The sequence below is a fragment of the Syngnathus acus genome, chromosome 5 (genome assembly GCF_901709675.1).
Source record: "Syngnathus acus chromosome 5, fSynAcu1.2, whole genome shotgun sequence".
Classification (NCBI taxonomy): domain Eukaryota; kingdom Metazoa; phylum Chordata; class Actinopteri; order Syngnathiformes; family Syngnathidae; genus Syngnathus; species Syngnathus acus.
Genome location: NC_051091.1, coordinates 2,844,343 through 2,868,221, shown reverse-complemented (window position 1 = coordinate 2,868,221; position 23,879 = coordinate 2,844,343). Strand labels below are relative to the sequence as shown.

Genomic DNA, 23,879 nt, shown 5'->3' with positions numbered 1-23,879 from the left:
GTTTTAAGGTGCATGACTTCACATGAACAAACCAGTCCAGAAAATGAGTCAGACTTCAATTTGACATCCATGTAAAAGGCACGCGTGATTCTAAGGCACGTTGTTATTGGATCAATCGACTTTTGCGGGTGCCAGAAAGCTGAGTGTCGGTGCATAGAGTGTGTTTTGATGCATGAACAGAATCAAGCGAGTCCTTTTGGAGAAGGCCATCTTCGCCCGAAGCCATTTCTCAATGGCATCAAAAGCTGCGACAACAACAAAGATGAAAACAAAGATGGGGCGGGGGTTATCCCCGAGACATTTGGGAATACCGACAGAAACGTGCTTCACAATTCAACGCAACGATTTGCAAATCAGGATTTTCAAAGACGAGCATAAAGTCAAACAACATCACGTTGTTTCAGATATTTACCATCTTGGCGTGTGACTGAAGATGTGACGTACGTTCCCCGATCGATGCTTATTAACCGGCGGTCTTTAGCAGGTGCTGATAAGTGATCAGACCGCTGATAGCGAGGTTGGCCCACCCAACGTGTGGATCAGAGGCCGCCAGCTGATGTCCTTGAATACGCAAACATTTGGATCGGTGTTGATAACGTTGATCCGTTATTGGGGCTCATAAAATACAAAGGCTCCGTCGTTTCGAGGAAAAAGCTTTCTGCTGCTGCACAAATGTTGCATCATGGACTGTTAATATTTCCCGCTGATGCAATTGCGTGACTGGATCACATAAATGTGCGATTACATCATTTTCAAAGCCGCCGCCATGCGTACCCAGTGCCTAATTCACGAATCAACTCTCGCTTCTTCCAACTAAAAGCCGCCTTTTGATTCGTATCAGCGTCATGACTCTGTTTGAAAATCAAATTGAAACCAACGGGGGGCTATTTTTTATTTCGATCTGAAGTCGCGTAACAATGATTTCAATTTTTTTTTTATTTGTTTGAAATTAATCAGTGACTTATCAGCCTGACGACTGTTTCTGGCAAGATAATCCCCGGATTGCTGAGACATTCACTTAAAAGCCGCTAATTACGTAACATTTCAGATTTGATCTTTGCAAAGCCGCTCATTTTTGAACTGTTAAGAAACACGGACCAAGCATTGGCCATCTGCTGCATCACGACATCCTTTGCTCAACGTCTGAGCGGGACCCATAATCGTCACCCCAAACCCAAATATCTGTATTTTCCAAATGAAAGAGAAATTGTTTGACTGTCTGACCATTTCAATTTCAAACGGTTCAATTCATTTCCTTTTCGGAAATAAAAGCAATTTTTGGACTGCAGCACAGCAGCTAGCAGGCCCATTAAATACTTCCCTCTGAATGTTTGCAGTTATTATTAATAGATATTTGTATTGTTTCTTTGTTTGTTATGATTGTTTTTGTTTTCTGCTGTGTCCTGCCTTGATCTGTGCTGTTGTTTCACTTAATTTTCGCTTCAGGGTTCAATAAAGGAGATTTTATCGTCTCTTAAATAAACACATGAAGAGAAGTTGAAGTGCAAGTCTGAATTAATACATTCCATTTTTTCAAGGTGACTCCTCGCAGTGATTGCCAAACTCTGACGCCATTGCATAGGCAAAACAATCTTTATCCAAAATTTACTGATTTCCTGCACAATCTCATGCAGTCTTTGTGGTTAATATTTTTTTTTCCAACTTTCCAAGGGCGCTACTGAGTGAGTCACAAAGCCCTGAAATATTTTGTTGGTTTTTGATCCTCTTGGGTCTGGAAAAAGGTGATTAATTTGTGTGAAGAATAATCTTGAACACAAGATTCACAGAGCTGGTAGTCAGCTCATTAAAAAAATAAAAATAAAGAAAGAAAAAAACTAACCATGGGAACAGTGTTCTGAAGCTCATCTGGCATGGAGATGATGTCCACATCCAATTCAAATGCCACAAAAAGTGCTCTGATCCACTCCTAATCACCAAGTAATCACTTTTCTGTTTGGTCCTTCTGCAGTGATAAGAATGGATTTTTGAAAGCCGGGATGATTTGGGTTTGAGGATTATAAATTTGGAAGAAGACGGAGCTTAGAAAAAGAAAAGAATCAAAACAGCAGTGTGGTAGGTGATTAATTCATCAAACTCCTTGGGACACTTGCGATAAGTTAGTTGGGATTCTCGCCATTGAATCTAATGGTGCCAAAATGTTTCTAAAATATTATTGATATATACATATAATGAAATGCAACTGCTTGCGAGACATTTGTCATCACGCAATTTAATTCAATCTACTGATATTAATAGTCACGTTATCAATCACAAAAGTACTAGAACGTTTCAGATTTTCACTATTTCATCGAGTACCTCACTCACTAGGATTTCACCTAACACACTGAGGAGATTTGTTTACATTTCATATGCTAATCCTGAGTAAACTATTATTTGCTACTGTGAGCTGAAGAGAAAAAGCGTCATTAGGAAAAGTCAAATGATCTCGTTAATTAGTCGGAGGGGATGCGCTTTGTACTTGGAGATGGCAGGAACAAAGAAGACATTATTTAGTCTGGGTGGCACGAGCAAGAAAGCATCCCATTTTCACATCGGTGGCCTCCATTAGTGGCCCGCGACCGCTCTCCTTGTTGCTATTAGCATTTGGGGATGAAAAGGAGGTCCGCTCTCCTCTTTTGCTGACATGAAATGTGTAATTATCATCCGTGTAGAGCAGGCTGCTTAACTGCCTCCCGGGAGGGAGGTGGCGATGCAATGAGCCGCATCACTGCGTCTCCCCTTCGGGGCTCCATATTCGCCGTCGAGTCGTGCTTCTTTGCTGCTCTTATATAATAAACATATTTGATATACTGTATTCATTTTGTACTCACGTTGCCTGTCCGCTATATATCACCACTAACGTGAGAACACTTGACTCGTTTCAATTTTGCCCGAATCTTTAGAAATGGATCTATAATGCAGTCTGGTTGGTCTTTTCTCCTATTTGACGGTAGAAATGCCAAACAGATGTGGAATATATATTTCGAAGAGTTGTGTCACATGACTCACTCAGTGTGCAGGAGACGCTTCCCACTCAATTCTACCCAGGGCGAAGCATCGGCGCCAAGTTGGACCCCCAAACTGGCGCCACAGGAGAGTGGTGAGCGAGCTGACTGTTGCCTGGGCAACCCTTTCTTGCAGATTTTGAACTTGGCTTCGAAGTGGGCCTACGCCTGCGTCTCTCCACAAAGTGAGAAACAGGATTAGGAAAAACAAACAACTCCTGTATCGGAAAGTACAGCGAGCCCCTTTGAAATAGGACAAATCCAATGACCTGAAATTTCGAGTAAAAGCTGGATTAAATACCTAAGGCGAGGATGTATACTCCAAGATGTGTCGTTAAGTAAGATCAGTTTCCTGCCACCGTAATGTGCAAAATTTTAATCGCAAGAAAAACAAAAAGGAAATCGTGCCACTTGCATCTCAAGTCACCGATGCCCGTTTATAGCAGTAAAACACAAATTTGAATTTGATTTTCTGGGTTGCTTTTCCTATCATTTGAATTTCTTACTTCTTTGTCAGAGACACTTTTTCTTCTTAGCTGAACTGTGTGGCGGCATTTCAAAAAACTAACCAAACAACACATTTGAAAGTCAGTCGAGGGACAGCAAGCCAGCGTGACACTGGCCTCAGGTAACACGCTCATGTGCTTCTTGGCAGTCAGCGGACAAGTCATTTGCATGGATGCGAGATTGAGCTTGGACCCTGTCTGTAAACATCCTTAATTGGATTTGTCCAAATGTGGGCCAAAAGGAAATTTGTGGACCAAAGAAGATGCACTGAGCCTGTGTGTGGGCATCAAGTGTCTCATCCCACTGTCCGTTTGTTTATATATTTTTTCTTGATGTTGACGCTGTGTTTGCACTTACACTCAGGTCAGCGCGTGGAAATGTTTCCAAATATAATCCTTGTGTTGTTCTCCGAGCAATTAAGACAGATGGCCCGTGTCCGTACACAGCTGGGCGGCGAGGCTATAAATGCACGTGGGTAACGTTTGTGAGCTGACAGGATCACGACAAAGAAGTCGGCAGGGAGGAACGGCGGCAAACGCCGCATTTGGAGAGCACAACGCCTACAAAGTGACTAATGGCTGCAATCTGTTTCCGCACTGTGGTGGAAGCCGCTCCACAAAACTTGAAACGTCACACTTTGTCAAACATTACACAAACTAATTTAACCTAGAAAGGCGCCGAGTTATTAAGGCCCAGGATTTTATTTATGAACATTTTATCTCTAATACTGCAGAGTGAAAACTGCACAAATTATTTTGTCAAATTTGAATCTCAATTTGTTGAAAAGGCAAGCGTCAAGTTTGAAAGTCCTCACATTTCACTTTGCAAAAGAAAAAAAAAAAAAAACCTCATACGCCCGCTGGGAACAAAATGGAAAAGTGTTGAATGTGAAAGGGACCCAAATCCTTTAGTGTTATCTCTCTTGTTCCGCACATAAAGTTGAAGAGCGTTGTGATTAATTGTGGCTTAAAAGGTTCTCTAAAGCGATCATCTTTATCTTGACGCGCACGCTCGTTTATTCCGACCGCAGTCTGGAAGCATTGAAAATCCTCAAACAGAATATGTCAGAATGCGGAAGCCGGCGGCGATGATATATTCCGTCTGAGCGCAAGTCGGGCTGATTGGCTGAGCTTCGATTAGACAGAAGTATTCCCCAGGTGAGTGTCAGCTCGGGTTCCTCTGGAACCGGAGGTAAAACGAGAAGTCAACACTATTTAGTCAAATAAAAGGCTGAGACTAAAAGAAAGTTTGGCAGCCGAGCCGGAGCCGCTGATTTATAATTTATCGATGGTTATGCTGAGTCGAGGCCACCCGAGAGACGACGGGGCCGCTTTTTGCAACCACCTCTTCACATTCCTCGTGAGAACGCAGCCTTCTGATGCGGCCGTCTTCATAAGCTGGACACGATTTTCTCGCCGTCTGATGAAATGATGTACGGCATCGCATAGAGGAATGTCATCAGTGGTATAGCGGTGACTTCTTTCTGACCTTGACGATGCCGATTCTCAAATGATTGCAGACAGAAGAAAGTACAAACTCTCTTAGCGATGTACTCTGGTTGATGTGTTGATGGGCTGATCTCCAGCTAAGACAACCTGAATGCTGTATTAGTTTGAATTTATGACTGTCTCACAGTATGACTTAACAAACATTCATTTTTGGCTTAACAATGTTGACCTTTGTGTTATTGAATACAATGGTAGCTTTTACTCTGCTCTGAAAAATCGATATTACTAGTTGGACTGCCAACATTTTTTGTTTTATGATTTTGTTTCAATGTGACTCTACTATTATTTCCTACTATTATCCAAGTTGTACATAAAGTATTGTAGTCATATAAGCACAGTTTCCGAAGTAGATAATCAAAAAGAGTTCTGGGTCGTAGATTTAGCATCCAACCTATTTTATTGTACGACTGCGTTGCATTCTTAACTTTGAAAAGAGTGATGATAAATGACTGTTGGAATTCTTCTGTCACTATGACTTAGCCCTCGAGTGACACTGTGACTGTCGTACGGCAAAGCATGATCCCGGTACTGATGTGTCACTGTGAGCAAGCTGAATCATCCGCATAATCATAGTGTTAGTGGACAAGTGTAGAGTATTGCTTCCTCTGTCACAACAAGACCACGGCATTGTGCCACAGGGGTGGGACGCTCGCTGGTCAGCCAACAACGGAAACATTTCATTCACATGCGATCCTTTGACACTTTGCTGTCACTTATCCTGATGAGGCCAAATGCCAATCGGCCCGTTCAAAGCAGTCTCGTTGATTTGAAATGCAGCATAAAGAAAAATACTTCAAGGATGCGTTTACAAAGAACGAGGTCAACAGGTGAATAGCTGACATGGGGGATGAATGGGAGTGTTGCAAGGAGGGGGATGGGGTGGGGTGGGGTGGGGTGCAGCTGTGCCCTCCTTTCCAGCTGCAAGTCCAAATTGGTTTTGTGCTTTCAGACCTCCACAGCGGCTGATTGTTGTTTGCTGCGAGAGCGATTGCGGGGAGACTTTTGTCCAAAACACAAATTAAGGTTTGTGCTGTAGCCATAAAAAGAAAAAAGGTTACCGTAACCATGGCGATTATGATAACACCCACCTCAATTTAGAAGAGGAAACAAATAATACAGCTGAGCTTTGTATTCAGAACCAGGTGACCTAGCTGCATGATTCACATCGGGCAATAGTTTAAATCCCAAGTGTAAAAAATAAGACAACCACAGTAAAGCACAGAGTCTGACGACGACAATCGTCTTATTCGGCGTGAAGCACGCACAAGCCTCATTAAGACTCCTCCTGTTTTGACAAAGATAATCCATGTTGGTGTTATTGAGCAGTTGAAGCTATAAAGGCAAGAATGTGAGGCCGCAAATCAGCCAACACACGCGTATTAATTTCATGCAGTGGTTTTATGGCCCAAAATAAACTCCTACAGGCATACACTGTGGTTTTTTTTCCTTCTTCATCTGCCCAACAGAAATTTAATTACTGGCAGCAGTTACGCGGCATAGTAAACCGCTCGGGACTTTAATAACCGTCGAATCGCCAGCTGTGAACTATTAAGCAACGGCGGTGACAGTCAGGGACGCCTCCGAACAGCTGGCCAAAGTAAAAGTCTCAAGTTTGACATGACAGAGGAACTGTGCACATGGGAGACGGACTTGCTGCGTCACAATAAAGGTCCTGATGAAATGGTTCAGTCAGATGTGTTGCATTTGTTTGAACGGTTAGTATGAGCCAACGGTCATAGTACATGATTAAAATGATTTGTAAATAAACATCATCCCTTTCTGACCCCAGCTTGTGACTCCAATTGGATTTGCAAGAAACCCCCGCACCCGAGGGAAAACAACCAATCAGAGCCAGAAGGTGTAACTAACCAGGTGTTGAAAATGTATCATCCACTTGCAGGCTTACTCGTAGCGGGCATATCTTGAACTGACTAGTTACCTTGGGCTTCAGGGGTTTCACTAAAGGTATGGTGGGATATCCATCTCGGAAAATTAATTAAATGCTAGTTTGCTAGCTGGCTTGCGTTGGCTCCATTTATTTGTGATTGTAACCGTTTCAACTTTGATAGCTGGGAATATCACTGTCGGATATTGTTAGATTTGATTATTCTATCGACTATTCCATCAAGTTTTCTTTTTGCATTAACTTGTATTACTAAACCATCTCACCCATGATTAGGGTTTATTGTTGTTATATTGTTAGTTGCCCATTATTTTGATAATTGGCTCGTCATTTTGATGCTTCTAATATTCGCTCATAATTACAACTGAAAAAGAATGCACCTTCTATCTCAGTAGAAACATTCAAGACATGATTAAAGACACATTTTTATGCTATGGCCTTTAATTAACCTGTGTTGGCCGATCCGGCTGGAGTTTGTGTTCTCTGCCCTGCCCCAATTTAGGTGACACCCAAAGTGAAAATGGCTGTCTGGATTTGTTGTCGACCAATCGGGATGAGGGATCTGAGGCGGCTTACCACCCTCACAGACACTACCATGACAATTGAGGGCACCTTCCGGCAGCTCGTCACTTTGAATATGGACTTTTTATTTGGATTGTTTTACATGATGTGTTCTATGTGGCCTCTCTGCATCCATCGTAGCCTGGTCATCCTGGAGTTTTTCCTTGCCCTCCTGGGAGTTAAGATCAGGGTATGTTGAGAATAATTGCCAATTTTGCACATGTGAAGCCCTTTTGAGACTTGTCTGTGATTTAAGGGCTACATAAATAAATTTGACTTGACACCTTACTCTTTTATGTGTTGTCAGAATAGAGCAAAGTTTCGAATGACAGAAGCACTGCTGCACTTACCCGATACCAAACGATTTCCCGGAGCCTCCCGTCGGTCTTGAAGTTGCACTTGAGGGTCACGGTCTCACCCACGACTACAGGAGGCAGCGGCTCGATGGTAACAGTCAAATATCCTGCCAAGACACGCGCGGGGGGGGAAATGAAGCACACTTTAATGTGGAACTTGAAGGAAAAACCACAAGATGTTCATGGATTTTAAGGGTGTAAAGCAGAAAAAAACGCGGCTAATGACTTAAATTCCGTCCCATCTGGTAAAGCTTTGCCACCTGCGCACAAAGATGTCTCAAGTCATCCTTCATAATGGGCTGACTGTTGGTTGCGAACGACAGTCCTCCTGTGTTTACTGGTGTATATAATGTTTCTGCGAGCTGCAAAGAGCGGACAGCTTGCCTTTTAGCAAATAGACATCTCAGGAAGGACCTCTAGTAGTTGAATGGCTTACATAGCCGAATTTGGTACAGCTGGCGTAAGATCAATAATTATCTGATGGCTTATAGCTGTAAAGCGTTGCATACGGATATTCATCATTTGCCTAACAAAAGTGCTTTTTAGAAATGTGTTTCCTTCGCATTAGCCGAGAAGTAGTTTTTAGTTTCCAAAAGGTCGGTGGCCCCTGCTTTATATAATAATAATAATTCATTAAATTTGTATAGCGCTTTTCAAAAACCCAAAGACGCTTTATATGTTGTTGGTGTTGCCGGTGTCCGTCTTCAGTCTCCACTGATGCATGTCAACAGCAGCATGACTACTATGAAATGACATGAGAACCACGGGGGGTGAGAAATGGAAGAAAAGATTTGAATTACACCCCCTTGGCTGCGGCTTTCGCTCTTCCAGGAGAACCTTCTGAAAGATGTGAGATTGTATTTGTGTCATTTGCGAGGCCTGAGACCTGCCATCTTTCCATCTATGTTCTGTCATGAAAAAAAAGATTGGAAATGTATCGAAAGTGCATTATTTCTAGCCTAAGCTAATTGGTGTGTGATGAATGATTGAGAATCTAAATTAGCCAACCTCGCATCAAGTTACATTCAAGACCAAGGTGAGAATCCGTATCATAGCGAGAATGGAAACTATTTTATCTCGTGAAATATCACAACCTCATGCCTTACACACATTGAATCCGATTCAACACAAATGAGCAAAGGTGATAGAGTGGGACTGACCGCGACATAGTGGGACGGGCGGTGGTCTATCGTACCCCTTTAGTATTTCTATGTTCAAGCAGGTACGGCGATAAAGAAGTGTTTCTCATGTACAATGCTGACTTGGAGGCAATGTAGGCTTTAGTGTCTTGCCCACGGACACGTGGACATTGGACAGTCAAAAGCCTCGCCTTCTCTGTCACTGATGACCCATTCTTAGGTTTCTATGGAATCCCAGGGCACCAAGAAACCTTAATGGATTGTCTTCAATCTGATACTGTATTTACACTCTTTTAGTTGCTTGTCAGGCGACTGCAGTCCAATTGCTCCATTTTCTATTCCAGCTAAAGCCAAGGAGAACGAGGTAATGACAACCCAATACGGTGCAGAAAGTCACGCATTGACGTACTGTCACATGAGTGCATTCTTAACGTGCTCATTAACAGATGCTAATCAAATCAGCGGTGTTGGAGGGCTCTTGTCTCCAGAGTCAAGTTGAATGACTAAACCTTCGCTTATCCTCCGCTTTGAGAAAATCCCTAACACTTGATACAAAGCCACATACGCACTTGACACAAAGCCACATACATAGCAGTCTGGAGTCATGAACGTTTGTCTTGTTGCATTGACAGCAGAGGTGCTCAGCATGACAGCTTGAAGATGATAATGCTGACTTTGCTTTCTACAGAGGAGTGTTGGAACCCAGATTTGAACGCTGAACCTGATACTGACCTCTGTTAACCACTCATATATAAATAAATACTAAATAAATAAATAGATAAATAAATTATATATATATATATATATATATATATATGTGTGCGTTTGTGTTTGTGTGTGTCTTGTGAGAAATAGGAGTGCATATTCTAGGCTACAGTTTGTTTTTAAAAGGTCTAATGGTTCATTCCTGTTGGTGCAGAAAGGCATTATGGGCAATTCAGTGCAACATACGGGTGGGGGAATGACGATTTGCCATTGGAGGAAACCATGCAGGAAAGGATGGGGAGTTTTCAAAAGAGCAAATTCCACGGATGATGCACTCGTCAGGGCGCTTCACGTCTGGAGGAGTCGCAGCCCACTCTGCTTTGCACAAGCTCAACATTCCCACGCAAGCCAATCGTGCTCCCGTCATGAATTTCACGCGCTGCCTTCTTGCCAAACCGGCCGTGTCTCTCCATATGCCCAGGCTAGAACGGGCCTCCATGTGCGTGCCACGAATCGCACCAAAGGTCATATCAGTTTGTCTCGCAGTGGCGAGGGCGGGATGTGTCTTTCTCATCAAGAGGCCCACGTTGTAGCACCAGACCTCCCTGGTGGTGAATTGCGATCATTTGTGCAGATGGCAACATGCAACGGATGCCTTGCATCACTTGTAATGACACTGAAATTGTAATTTATTAGTGTAGCTGAAGAGACAAAGAAAAATCCATTTGTCTTCAACCTAAGTCCATTTGTGTGGTGCGGTCACGTGTTTAATTGGCACATATTAGCGACTGGCAGGGCTCCGGCTTGTTTTCAGCCGAGGGAACGACACCATCTAATGAGGGCGCCGGGCTCGTCTTTGTCGCACTAATAATGGCAATTTGCCAAAATGCACGCGGGAAAAACAAAAGACATCCGCCGACGAACCGCCACCCATGTGTGTCGCTTGCTGCGGGGCTCTGTGATTTATGACCACCTTTGTTGCAACCTGAGTTCGTTTGTCATCGGTCGGCTTTGTTACATGGCTCCGTTTTCCAAGCATGGCTTGTAACTATACGCTGCTCAAGGTTTTTTTCAACAGTCAAGTTAAATTGACATAGATTAATGCATTTTCAAAAATGTTTCATAGTATTGCACTTATTCAGGCAAACAAAATGGTACATTTACAGCCAATATTCAGTCCAAATGAATATTTGACAAATCATCCTCCCTCGCCGGCCCTCAAAAAGGCTTATTTAAGTTTTAATACATTATTCATCAAAACGATCAAGGGCTGAAAATAGACCGTTTCCCTAAAATGGAGTCTGCTGGTGGTTCTTTTTAAGACTGGCGGCAAGGTGTGCATACTTACCAGTAAAATCAAGTCGTGGCAGCAAATGAGTTGCAATGCTTGTCAACGTTACAAACATCAACGAGGAACTTTGAATGCACGCAGCAACCGAAGGCTTCTTTTTCTTCAGGTTTTGTCAAGAAAATCCATAAGTTTGGAATATTTCTATTTTAGAATGCATTTATGCATGCATTTTAATGACCAAATTCAGGCGCATATGCAGAAGAGGGGAATGAATTTGTAGTCAATCCAAATTAGAATCGATTTGACAGTCGGCCGGTTTCACAACTATCAGGACCACAAGTAACTACAACCCGTAAAATCCCATTAATTATTCGGAATAAATCAAAATCCATTAAGGATGCCAGATGAGTCTGATCTCTAAAAGCGTTAAAACACAAACACACACACACAAATGAGGTGAGACTACAAGAGGAGGTTCAGGGAAGCGGCCTCCCGAGAATACGAACCATGGGCATTTCACGGCCACGCTATCCGCAGAAAGATAAAACGTGAATCCGCGAGCTGGCCACGATCGCTGATGTGAGGAAGATAAATGCATCGTTAGCGAGCGTGTGTGTTTCCTCGGGAGGCTTGTGAAGACTTAAATAATCAGGGCAGAAGAGGTGGGAGGTGCCAACACAAGACGCAAAGCGAAACACTGTTGCCAGTAAAGCTTCTTAAGATGTCGACTGAATTTCAAATGTGAAACTCTCATGAAAGGATTAACTCTAGGCCCGCTTTTGCATTTTTCTTTGGCTTTTTGATGCTTTTTTGAGGGGGGGGGGGGCATTTTGAACCTCATTCAAAACGATGAAGCAGCCTGCAGTAAGTGGAAGCATACTTCAAAACGGTAAGCGTCGCAGCTGTCCTGACGTATTATCCTGGAATAGTTTCATTCATTGGTCATTGTGCATTTGCTGCGGGTGAGGTATAATATAAACAGTAATAGTCGTTATTTTTCTCAGAGGATAAAGAAAACATGCCTTTGAGTATTCCTATCATATACTGAATGTCTACTTGTTAAGACTGAGGCACGTACGCTATCTGGTAGCCTGGTTATGATTTTATTATATTAAGCTAGCTGACTTTCAGGAAAATGTGATTTAAATACACAACATGGAATTTTCTGTTTGACGGTAAACGTTCAACTGGTTGTGGCGATAAACACCTTGAAGATGTTCTTTGGAAGAACTATATGACGAGCAAAAATGAACAACAGCTCTTATCTCGGAATCCACACAAATTGCTCTTGGTCTTGAGGAATACGCTTTTCAGGAATATCCTCGGGCAAAGAACCACATGCTGCTTCACCAAGAAATGATCAGATCACGTGTAGCATGCTCCCCTGTTAAATTTCCATAAAGCTGATGAATCTTTTAACACAGATGACTTTGATTACTATGACTTCCACTCGAGGATGCATTATGTCCTACCTTAAAGGTTTCCTGGTCCGTGTGTGTTTATTATTCATTGATATCCATTCAGATGATATAAAAAGGATCATTTTGACATAAGTGGGTGGATTCATTGGAAAGAAAGCCGTAATTGCATCCCTCCTGTCAGTCATGTAGAAATAACTCAGCCATCTGGCTCCTTGCTAAGTGCATTTCAAAAACATCTTGTCATCATCGACTGCGGGGTGAATTTGCGATATCTGCGCTGACACTTGAAGGTCGGGCGGAGATGATGGGGGTCGGAAGGGGCCTTTCTCAGCCAAAGATGACAAATAAGTCATCTTAGAGACTTCTGCCAATCAGAGAAAGTAGTGGCTTCACTCGCTTCACCCTCACCATATCTATTTTATTGTCACTGCAAAATAATGAAGCTTCTTCTAAAGCCCGTCACATTAACAATTGACCTTCGTTGAGTGTCAAAGAGTGTAAAAACCGCCGAATGAATACAAAGCTTTCGTCTTGCAGTACTTTCAGGGAGATAAATGAGAGCCTGTTAGCTAAATGTTATAGGTTCTCACATTTGAACGTCCGCACAAAAGCCCGGAATACAAATGAAGCGTTGGCCAAGTACATAACGTCGGGCGGGCGTGTAATTCGCCAAATCGGCGGCAGACACAAATACATTCGGGCCGTGTCAGAACTTGTCTGTTCTGCTCAGACGGGTTATTTGTTTGCCTTGTAAAGCAAAGTGGACACCTGCGCTAGGCCAATACAAACCACCCTCCCCACCAAACGCTCCGACTTGATTACCGTCCACCAAAAAAAGCAATCTTCCAAATAGCAGTTTATCTTCTTCTATGCTACTTTATATTCTGATTTGCGCACAAGCCTGCTTGCAGTGGAATCATTGTTTTACACGGAAATACCATTTGGGATAAACAGTGTCTGCATGTTATTTTCACCTCGGGTTCCCCATTTACAAAGTGTCTGTTTGTGTTTACAAAGGAGATGTTCTATTGTGTCTTTAATAAGCAACACAAGACTCAGGTGGAATATTAACAAAGGGTCTCAGAAGCAGCAAGTTGTCGTGGTAACGCTGAAGGAGGTGGGGGGCAGCGAGGAGCTCGGTCCATCGCCGTTTTTGCATTCTGCGAGCGCGGGTCACGAGCGCTGGCGGTAAATGAGGGAGGGCGGCGTGGAGAAAATGGCTGCCCATAATGTCAAAATTCAGCAGCGGTGAAGTTGAGACGCCGTATGTCTCCTGCGTCACTCTTGCTGCACATTCAAAGGCTTTCAGAGGTGCAAGCCTGGTTGGCCTTGACATCAGAGAAAGGAGAGGGGGGGCACCTATTTAAGAAGTTACATCAGTTAGACTCGTGTCTCGTATGTTCCCTCTAGCTAGCAGATTCCTACTGTCAAGGCACGCAATGTCGTACTTCAAGTCTAACTCAAGTCACGTCTCCATAATTATATCAAATCAAAGTCAAGTCTTCAGTTTTAGCCAATAGTCCCAAGTCCTAAAATTGTGACTCAAGTCCCGCACGCTTTGCTATTTAGCATGACCGAGTCAGAATGTTAGAGCCCAATCATCACGCGACTCACAGGCATGGAGGCGACGCACTTTGGAAAAACTCCAATGAAATGAAGTGTGGCGCAGAGGCCCAAAAACCAAGGACAGGACGTGCGTCTTAATTGAATTTCACCCGCATTACATTCGACTGCATGGTGACCTTAAGGAGCTGCCCTTGAGCAAGGCATGTCCGAAATGTCCCTCTAGGCTTTCTTGCCCTTTGTGAAATCCAATCTTTGCTTTCAGGGACATTTGTTCTACATGGTTTCATCTTGAGATTTTTCCTCTGCAAATCTTGAGCCTCAATGATTTGGTATGACAAGATGGTGTCAAGCAAGCGGAGATCAACGGGAAACTGGAAACTCTCTTTCAATGAGTGTCTGTGTTAATACTGCAGCAGTTAGATGCCCTTGTTGTGGCCTCATGTGACCACGGGTTTGGAAACACTGGCTCAAAACTACCTGGACCCTGACACCAAGCACCTACTTGGCCAACAGTTTGGTCCCCAAACAGGCCTGGCGCCGGGGGCCATGATCCTTGCTTGGCTATAGCATCAAAAGGACCTTACGGGTACGCAGGATTTCCATCAGCGTTCAGCAGCCAAGCGCAGCGGTAAGAATGAAACTCTGGCGACTATTCATCAGCGCCGCGGCCCGGATTAAAGTCCTGCCAGACCCCCCGCCGCCTGCATCGCCAGCCCACTGCCGACATGCTTTGTTTCAGCCCTCCGCGGCCTCTTAAGATGCACGCTTCAATGGAGTCATCAAAGTCCTGCACGGCGAGTCAACTCTCTAAAAACGTGACGGCATATTGGCGAGTCAAGCAAAGGCTCCTTGTACCGAGCGCTCAGCATTTACCGTCAAACAAAGGAGAAAGAGGAGAGACACGCCCAAAGCCGATTACGTGCTCGAGAGGGTGTTGGTGTGCTGTTTAAAATCATGAAATAAAGGTCAAAAACATCAGAGATTTGTGGCACTGTCACGCTTTTACTTGGGGCAACAGAGATGGGACAAACTTTAGTGAGGTCCTGTACTGTCCTGTACAACTCATATCCTCCTGTTGGAAGTCAATTAAGGTCAATTATCTTTACTGTCAAGTGTAATTGACAGAAATGTATTGTCATTTCTTCGCTTGGCTACACCTCGCTTATGTTCTACAACCACGCTGTATGGTGGCGTTGCAAACATTTCCCTAATTAATTATTAGCATATTAGAGCTCTAATGAAAACTGCACCACACGGGCCGCACCGGATTACATTTCCTTGATTGACGTTTGGCAAAATTAAGCATCATGAATGTTTTTGGAACGCATTATTTTTAATGGGATGGGAGACGATGCGCCAACCCTCGCAGTGCATTTCACTCAATCTTTTAACACTTGAGGAATGGTTGGTACCTGCTGTGAGCTGCTTCTTTTGTTCATTTTCTAACGCACTCAAACCATTTCACAATTCACGCAAGACTGACAAGTACACTCTCACCGAGCTGTCGCTGAACCAAATTTCATATTTTGGGCTGATGAAATATGTTCTGATTGAACTACTAAAAGGGCATTGTATTCTGCCAATCACAGGCTCTCAGCGTTCAGCACCATTGTTGCCCACTTTGGCGACATTTACAGTGATCAATAGGATAGGTGTCATGTCCTGTGGCTAATTCCAATTAGCTGGATTGTTGTGTATTCCCGCATGTATATTGTGTGTCAAGTGTGGCCCTATCATTGTACTTGTTGATCTGGCTATGCGGTGCATTAAATCGGAACAAAACAGTGATGCTTAATGATGGTCTTTGTTTTTGCAAAGATGGCATTGATGAGTGAGAATGGAAGCAAATGACTCTGATGTTCCCTGTAAAAGTGCATAAAGCAGCAGCACCATTCCCAAACAACACAAATTCATTCACCCCCAGCATTGCACTCCTCTAATTGTGCACTCTTGCGTGCCTTTAAGGGATTTTCTTCTTTCACCTTCTTTAACCTTCGGGAGTTGATGCATTTCTAAAATGTCTCGCTTGGGGAAGCCAAACGGTGGGAATACGTATCCTATCACTCTTTGCAGGAAGCGGCAAGCATTGGTATTCACAGCCGGCCCTCCGTTTGGGAAGGCACTCGGAGCGAGGATGCAGCCAAGTGCAACTCTGACACATGCGCCACCAAGCCATAAACCCCCAAGCCCACCCCACCAAGCTCCACTGCAAAAAGAGCCACTGTGTTAATTGGGCCAAAGCGCATTAGGGAAAGGAAGGCAAATTAATGTAAGCAGGCATAGATAGATTACATCTGGCAGGTTCAGGTAGCAAAGACCACGTTCGCTCTGCAGCATCTTAGTCCCTGGTCATGGCAGCCAAATGAAAGATCGCCCTGTAACTCTGCACAACAGGACGATCTCCAATGTTCACCGCGTAGCTTTACAAGCCTTAAGGAGGAATAGAAGATTGGCCCACAAACCACACAGTCAGTTACTGTGCTCAATTTCTAGAAACCAACTTGTGCACTTGGGAGAATCTCCTTCCATATTGGTAGACGGTATTGGCAGTGAACAAAATAAGTTCAGAGCTGTTTGTATTTGATGGACACGTCCACTTAACACAGAGGCAGTAACTTGACACTGCGAGCAATACACATTTAAAAAAGGGGGAAAAAAGCAGCCGTCAATACAAAGAAAAAAAGCAAGGTATTGAAAAGTACTTAATTGAGTAATGACCCCCCCCCCAAAAAAAGCTAAACTTGGAACGAAAAGCAAAGCAGGCAAGGAGGTTATTTTCTCAAATGCAAAATGCTACGTACAGAGTTTTCTGCCTACAGTGGAAAAGAAGGATGTGGCAGGAGCTTAGTGATTTCAGACAAGAAACAATCTATCACAGATCCTTCCTTCAACTCCAGCTTTTCATGTTACAGAGCAGATAACTGATCCTTAGCAAACTCCTCCACAGAAGAAGGATCAATAAGTCATAAAACGTTGTCTGACGCTTGCCAGTAGCCACATAAGAAGATGGCTTTACAGGAAGTGGCCTGATGTCCTTTGCTTCGTCCCACACATGTTGTGGGTCCACCATTGTTACATTTGATGCTGATCACTCTTCATTCTGTCAGTCATCTTGATTGATTGACCGAGCCTCCAGAATCTTATCTGCAGTTTTTCCAGCAGAACAACCCCTGCAATACCCAATTCCATCTTGAAACGTTTTGCATAGGTTTAAGATCCCGAAAGAGCCGATGGCCGCGATGCTCCCACTGACGTCATTTGGATCCAATTGTTGTGTGATGATGTGAGAAAAAGCGGCAGCTCGATAGAAAAGAGCTTAAAAGTTTTTATTTACCGCAAGTCGGAGAGAGACAATATTATTTTTGACAGCTCCTTTCAAGCCTGTGAGGAGGCAATAATTGTGTGCAGCCAGCGGCGCGTGGGCGCTCGGGCAACTGCCGACAGGTAACACGTGTCACACCGATGCGAGCTGCTAAACGCTCGGATACTTTCTCCGCTCGCTCGCCCCTTCATTTTATTGGACGACGTGCCAGCCATTGTTTCTGTTTTCTTTCCGTGTCAAAAATAATTGAATTTGTCTGAGACGACGGGCGGCTTATATGTACATACGGCAACGCGCCAGCTGCCAGGAAATATACAACGCAATCAAACAACGGTGATAATTATCTCTAACTAAACACACAGCCTCAGCCAGTATACGTTCATACATAGTAATTGACGGGAGGAATCGTGGCTTTAGTCGGTCATTCTCCCACACAAGCATGGGGAGAGAACATAAACTGCACACGGGAAGATGCAGAGCACAGAGTGAGATGGGAACGATTGATCTGCCTTAGGGAGCAGTCGAAAGAACAAGAAGTGATGTCAAATTACTTTCTATTACCAAAATAAAGAAATTTGTGATATGGAGGCAAAATGTGCACCAAAATGTAGTGAACCGGAAGTACTACAAAAAAGAATACAAACTAAAGCTTTGTCAGTGGTGTAAATTATAAGATTGGACTCATTATTTGGACTGTCGCCAAAATAAACATTTTAGTTGTTCCAGATGAGTGTCTGTAGTCTGCGTGTGATGGACTGCCGGTTTGCGTTTTGATTGTAAATCAGGAAGGCACCGGCGGTACGCGCGATGGGCCGAAATGTGCATCGTAGCCGTTTTGAGCGATGGCTGCGAGTGATCACATCAAGCTCCAAGATGGAGGACTTCCTCCTCTGCCACCCCTCCATGACCGGCGAGGCTCATCCGTCTCTACATCCCCTTCTAAGTAAGGAAGGCGAGCGTCATCCTTGGCAAAACCGTGAACCTACCCACAAGGTCGGCTAGCCACACGGGGACATTGGGTTATCACCATCGGGGGGACGAGCAATCGGGTGTGAACGTCGCTGCTAAAGAGAGCCTCTAATTGTGGAGCTGGCCGGGCCGGTGAAGGACTGGGCCATTCCTCAGAATGAAAAATCTCATACATAATTTCAGAGCCCATAATTCAGGGCTTAAATTATTTCAGCACTTCAATGCATGGGCAGATGTGATATTAATCAACCGCCATCTTCATCCCGCCCGTTCCGGACGCTGTGATATTAAGCAGGCACAAAGGCGCAAATGTGTGTTTGTTTGCCAAATTGTACCGAGCAGGTGTCTCCTAAACATGACCGAGTGAGATGTTTGGAAGAAAAAAAAAAGCAAAGCTAACCTGGAAATGGAGTCAGGGTGTTGTGATTTTTCCGCCATAACCGTGAATCACTTTGAAGTACTGACATTTGCAAACAATTATCAGCGGCTGCCAAGAAGCCGCAGCTGTTGAAGAGCAAGCACGTTGGCCATCAAGAGAATCAACTCTTTGACCTTGCTTTGGAGAGACTCTTGTCTCAGAAATCTTTGCAAAATCATGGCACTTGTGATGAATATATCCAAACCTCGACAAGGAACTTGAATCTGCCACACTTTACACGGAATTGGCTCAAACAAAACAAGGACAGCCTGATAAGATCTTATATACATGTATACTGCAATGTATTTGTAATTGTTTAAATTGACAGTTCACAACGAAGAACATAAGTGTTTATTTTCCATCATGCTACTTACGCGACAGTACAAACAAGCTGATCCGTGCACTTTGAGCCCATCTGACAATAATGCAGAGGCTTTCACTCAGGCATTCATGTTGACTATATAGTCAAGCTTTTCAAGGACTTTTTGTAAGCTCAAGTACCTTTGAACGCAATTTGTTTTGTGATATTTTGTCGTTTTTTTATATATTCCAAAGCAGCCAAAGCAATTCAACGTTCTCACCCAAAGAAAAAAAAGCAATAAAGCAAACCAACATGTTGATTTAACAAGTGCCATTTCGAAAAGAATCCAAACAAAACAAATATAGTAGGCAGTCGCTTGCAAGTGACGGAGCAATCACACTTTTTCTTTTACTTTGCATATCAAATTAATGACACGGTTTTTGAAAAAAATGCTTTTTATTTGAGAGTACCATTGTTAAACACAAGCAAAGGAAATGAAGACCAACAGTGCAAACTAATGCTCCTCAAGACACATAAAAACAAATGAAACTCGAGCCATGAAGCAAATTGTGACGCAAGCGAGGGAGAGCCATGCCATTCTGTCTTCATCACTTCTTTGTGAAGTTTTCAAAGTCACGCGGTGAAACTTGACTTACGTTCCAAATGACACTCCAATGATGTCCCCCCCCTCTGTCTCTGTCAGACAGGTGACATGTTATGTTCCAAATAACAACATCTCGGCTTTTGTACGCCCATGCGCAAAAACCCGCCAGTGACATTTAATGGCTTATTTTGTGCGCCGCCTGTCAGTTAACTTGACGACATAAATGCTACTGTGGTTCGTTGACAGTGAGCTCGCAACGGCGAAGAAGGGAGGACAGGCCGTGGGCTCATGCTGCTGGTCTCTGACTTGTCACATTTGTGTTTTTACGGCTCTTAAATTGAAACCAGTTTGCTCTTCACAAATTCACCTATTCACATTTTAATGCCAAGGGTTGTTCATAGACGTTACAGGAAGTCTTTCCCTGTGCTTCCAGTTAATTTTCTTTCTATATCAAATCACAAGCCATTTATGATTAAAACAATTATTCAAACCTGGTTATGACCTCATTGATGGTACAATTAATTGCGGATTGTTTTTTGCTATTTTCTGCAAATAGCCCATTAGCGCGATGTGTTTAATTGTGGCCAGACAAAAGGAGAAAAAAGTGAACGGAGGTCGGGAAAAGACATTTGCAGAATATACGGTGCACAGAGTGCGCATCAAAGTCGTTCAATGACGAGAAGACAGACACAATAAATATTATCTTTGAGCGGAGGGTGATGCAGGATGATGGCACAAAGTCGTTCGGCGCGACTGTCACTCTGTCAAGGATTGACTTTGCAGCCAACAAACATGCCCGCGTGACCCGCCGATGAACTGTGGGGCTATGTTCCCCCAAGCCCGGGTGAAAATGACATCAGGATCGTCGTTGCCAGAATGGGGTGAGAGGGGCGGGGGGACATTTTGACATTGGCTCTCCAATATTCATAACGCTTAAAGGACATGGCGAGCATTCGACGGCGGCGGCCTACCCCTCCCGTCTTTTTATGACGAGCTTAGCCGCTCGCTCCACAATCTGGTGGCGGGCCGGGTAAGCCTGGCTCCAGTCATTATTTCCCGCAACCCGTTCCATTTGACCTCTGCGCTTGACACGCATTATTCACGATAGGAATAGCGCCTCCTCTGCCAGGGCGGAAGAAAGACGAGGAGACAAACAAGTTGAGCGGGAGGAGTCGCACAACTCCGGGGACGCACGTGAAGCGAGCACTCGCCCTCCATTAAACGGCGTGGTCACCTTCAAACAAAAATAAATTGACCGCTGAGTGTCTCCGCCCCGTTGCCAACTCCCCGCCTGCTTCCTCATTAGAGCGTAAGTCGAGCTCTAATGAGCGGGAAAAAGCCGGCGTGCTGCGAGGAAGATGAATGGACCTGAGAGGCCGCTTCACGCCCCTCCACTGGAATCTCCAATAACATCTCCATCCTGGCGGTAGGGGGTGCCTGCTGCTAAAGCCTCCATGGACTAAAGAGCCCTCTGAGGTCCTAAATCATGCAGCCAATTATCCTCAAAGCTGTCGTCATGAATGCAGTCCTTTTTACGAACAACAGGCCCCATCGAAACGGACAGAAAGGCTGAAAGATCCTCAAACGAGTCTATAAAGCATATTCAGCAATATTCAAGGATGGGGGGGGCTCATTCAGGAGGACAGAAGTAAAGACTTTTTTTTCTAATGAGTAAATGTTTGCTTGATGAGCCCTTTAGAAGACACAGTTGGTGGTACAAAGAGATTTGGAAATAAATATGCATGAGCTGTTGTTGAATATTCATAAGAACTTGGGGTACTGTTACACACCATCAGAAAATAAATCAACATTTAAGAGGTGATTGGGCTCTTTGCGCCGGTCAGACTGGGTTATCACTGAGGTACGACTGGTCCTCCACCAACCATAAAAATGAGACCCACTAAAAAGAGTCCTTTTAAAATGCGGTCGCTTGTGCTCTTTTTTTAATGATCAAAGTGCTTCCCTGCCAACGGTTGAAAAGCGAGGCATGGCAGTGCGTTAACGCAAGTCCAAAGGTCGTCATTCGGTTTCCACACTACATTTACAACGCGCTCGGTTTTGCTCCGGTGTGCACCTGCTTTCCATCTAAATGGACGAATGTAATGAGTAAAGAACAGATCATTGGGCTCCAATCACTTAGAGCTGACATTGGAGGCAGAGAAGTGCTTTTTGCAGAGCAGTCAGTCGGAGAGACGCCGCACTCTGAATCCGACGGCTAATGGATTCCTTCTCTGGGTTTCCGGACAGTACAGTAGAAGACAACACAGTGGGGGAAGCGACGTTACTGAGAACCTCTTCATCTCCAACCAACTGCTGGGACTGTTGCGGCGGCCTGGGAGGTGCACACCTGTCTGTGGGTGCATGTGACCACAAGGGGTCACTGCAGGGGTATGACCTCAGAGCGCCTCAACAGCTGAGCGCAATCTATCCTGATGGGGAGCACGCACACACCAGGGTTTATAAGCAGCAAACATCTCAGTCCTCTTGTCCAGTGAGCAGCAGCAGCAGCAAACAACAATCCTTTCGATCAGCGATCAACACAGCAGTAGCAACGAATCGCACTGAGCTCCATGGGGAAAGGAAAGAACTCATGGGAAGAGGAGACCAAGGTGAGCTCACAGTTCTCAACTGGACTCATTTAGTTTAGTCTTTATGACAAGCATTAAGTTGTGTACTGACTTTTGTTTGAAAGAATAACTATGTTCAAGACTTTTTCTTCTCTGTCCTTTATTAAAAAGAACTGAACTTTATCTACATTGTTTGTTTGGAAGAAAATTGTACCTTTTGTTTAAACTCATCCATTTTTTTGTATGTGTTTTACAGGTTCTTCACCTTAATTGTTTCGCTCATTAAAAACCTGAACAAAGAGTGGAATCCCAGTCTGGTCAAGTCCTTCCTTTTCAAATGTGGAAACCCATGATGGGAAGAGGTGACCAAGGTGAGCTCACAGTTCTCAACTGGACTCATTTAGTTTAGTCTTTATGACTAGCATTAAGTTGTGTACTGACTTTTGTTTGAAAGAATAATGATGTTCAAGACTTTTTCTTCTCTGTCCCATAATAAAATGAACTGAACTTTATCTACATTGTTTGTTTGGAAGAAAATTGTACCTTTTGTTTAAACTCATCCATTTTTTTGTATGTGTTTTACAGGTTCTTCACCTTAATTGTTTCGCTCATTAAAAATCTGAACAAAGAGTGGAATCCCAGTCTGGTCAAGTCCTTCCTTTTCAAATGTGGAAACCCATGATGGGAAGAGGTGACCAAGGTGAGCTCACAGTTCTCAACTGGACTCATTTAGTTTAGTCTTTATGACAAGCATTAAGTTGTGTACTGACTTTTGTTTGAAAGAATAATGATGTTCAAGACTTTTTCTTCTCTGTCCCATAATAAAATGAAATGAACTGAACTTTATCTACATTGTTTATTTGGAAGAAAATTGTACCTTTTTGTTTAAACTCATCCATTTTTTTGTATGTGTTTTACAGGTTCTTCACCTTAATTGTTTCGTTCATTAAAAACCCGAACAAAGAGTGGAATCCCAGTCTGGTCAAGTCCTTCCTTTTCAAATGTGGAAACCCATGATGGGAAGAGGTGACCAAGGTGAGCTCACAGTTCTCAACTGGACTCATTTAGTTTAGTCTTTATGACAAGCATTAAGTTGTGTACTGACTTTTGTTTGAAAGAATAATGATGTTCAAGACTTTTTCTTCTCTGTCCCATAATAAAATTAACTGAACTTTATCTACATTGTTTGTTTGGAAGAAAATTGTACCTTTTGTTTAAACTCATCCATTTTTTTGTACGTGTTTTACAGGTTCTTCACCTTAATTGTTTCGCTCATTAAAAACCTGAACAGAGTGGAATCCCAGTCTGGTCAAGTCCTTCCTTTTCAAATGTGGAAACCCATGATGGGAAGAGGTGACCAAGGTGAGCTCACAGTTCTCAACTGGACTCATTTAGTTTAGTCTTTATGACAAGCATTAAGTTGTGTACTGACTTGTTTGAAAGAATAACGATGTTCAAGATCTTTTCTTCTGTCCTTTAATAAAAAGAACTGAACTTTATCTACATTGTTTATTTGGAAGAAAATTGTACCTTTTTGTTTAAAGTCATCCATTTTTTTGTATGTGTTTTACAGGTTCTTCACCTTTAATTGTTTCGCTCATTAAAAACCCGAACAAAGAGTGGAATCCCAGTCTGGTCAAGTCCTTTTCAAATGTGGAAACCCATGATGGGAAGAGGAGACCAAGGTGAGCTCACAGTTCTCAACTGGACTCATTTAGTTTAGTCTTTATGACAAG

The 23,879-nt window shown here is 43.5% G+C and overlaps 1 protein-coding gene across 2 annotated transcripts in view; it reads right to left on the bottom strand.

Annotated features, from left to right (window-relative positions):
• The window catches only part of igsf21a (immunoglobin superfamily, member 21a), a 100,789-nt gene that overhangs the window by 59,809 nt on the left and 17,101 nt on the right, over positions 1 to 23,879 (bottom strand). For both annotated transcript variants that reach the window (XM_037251914.1, XM_037251915.1), the window contains exon 2: positions 7,835 to 7,947. In XM_037251914.1, coding sequence (XP_037107809.1) covers positions 7,835 to 7,947 — 113 coding nt within the window. The remainder of the gene's footprint in view (positions 1 to 7,834; positions 7,948 to 23,879) is intronic.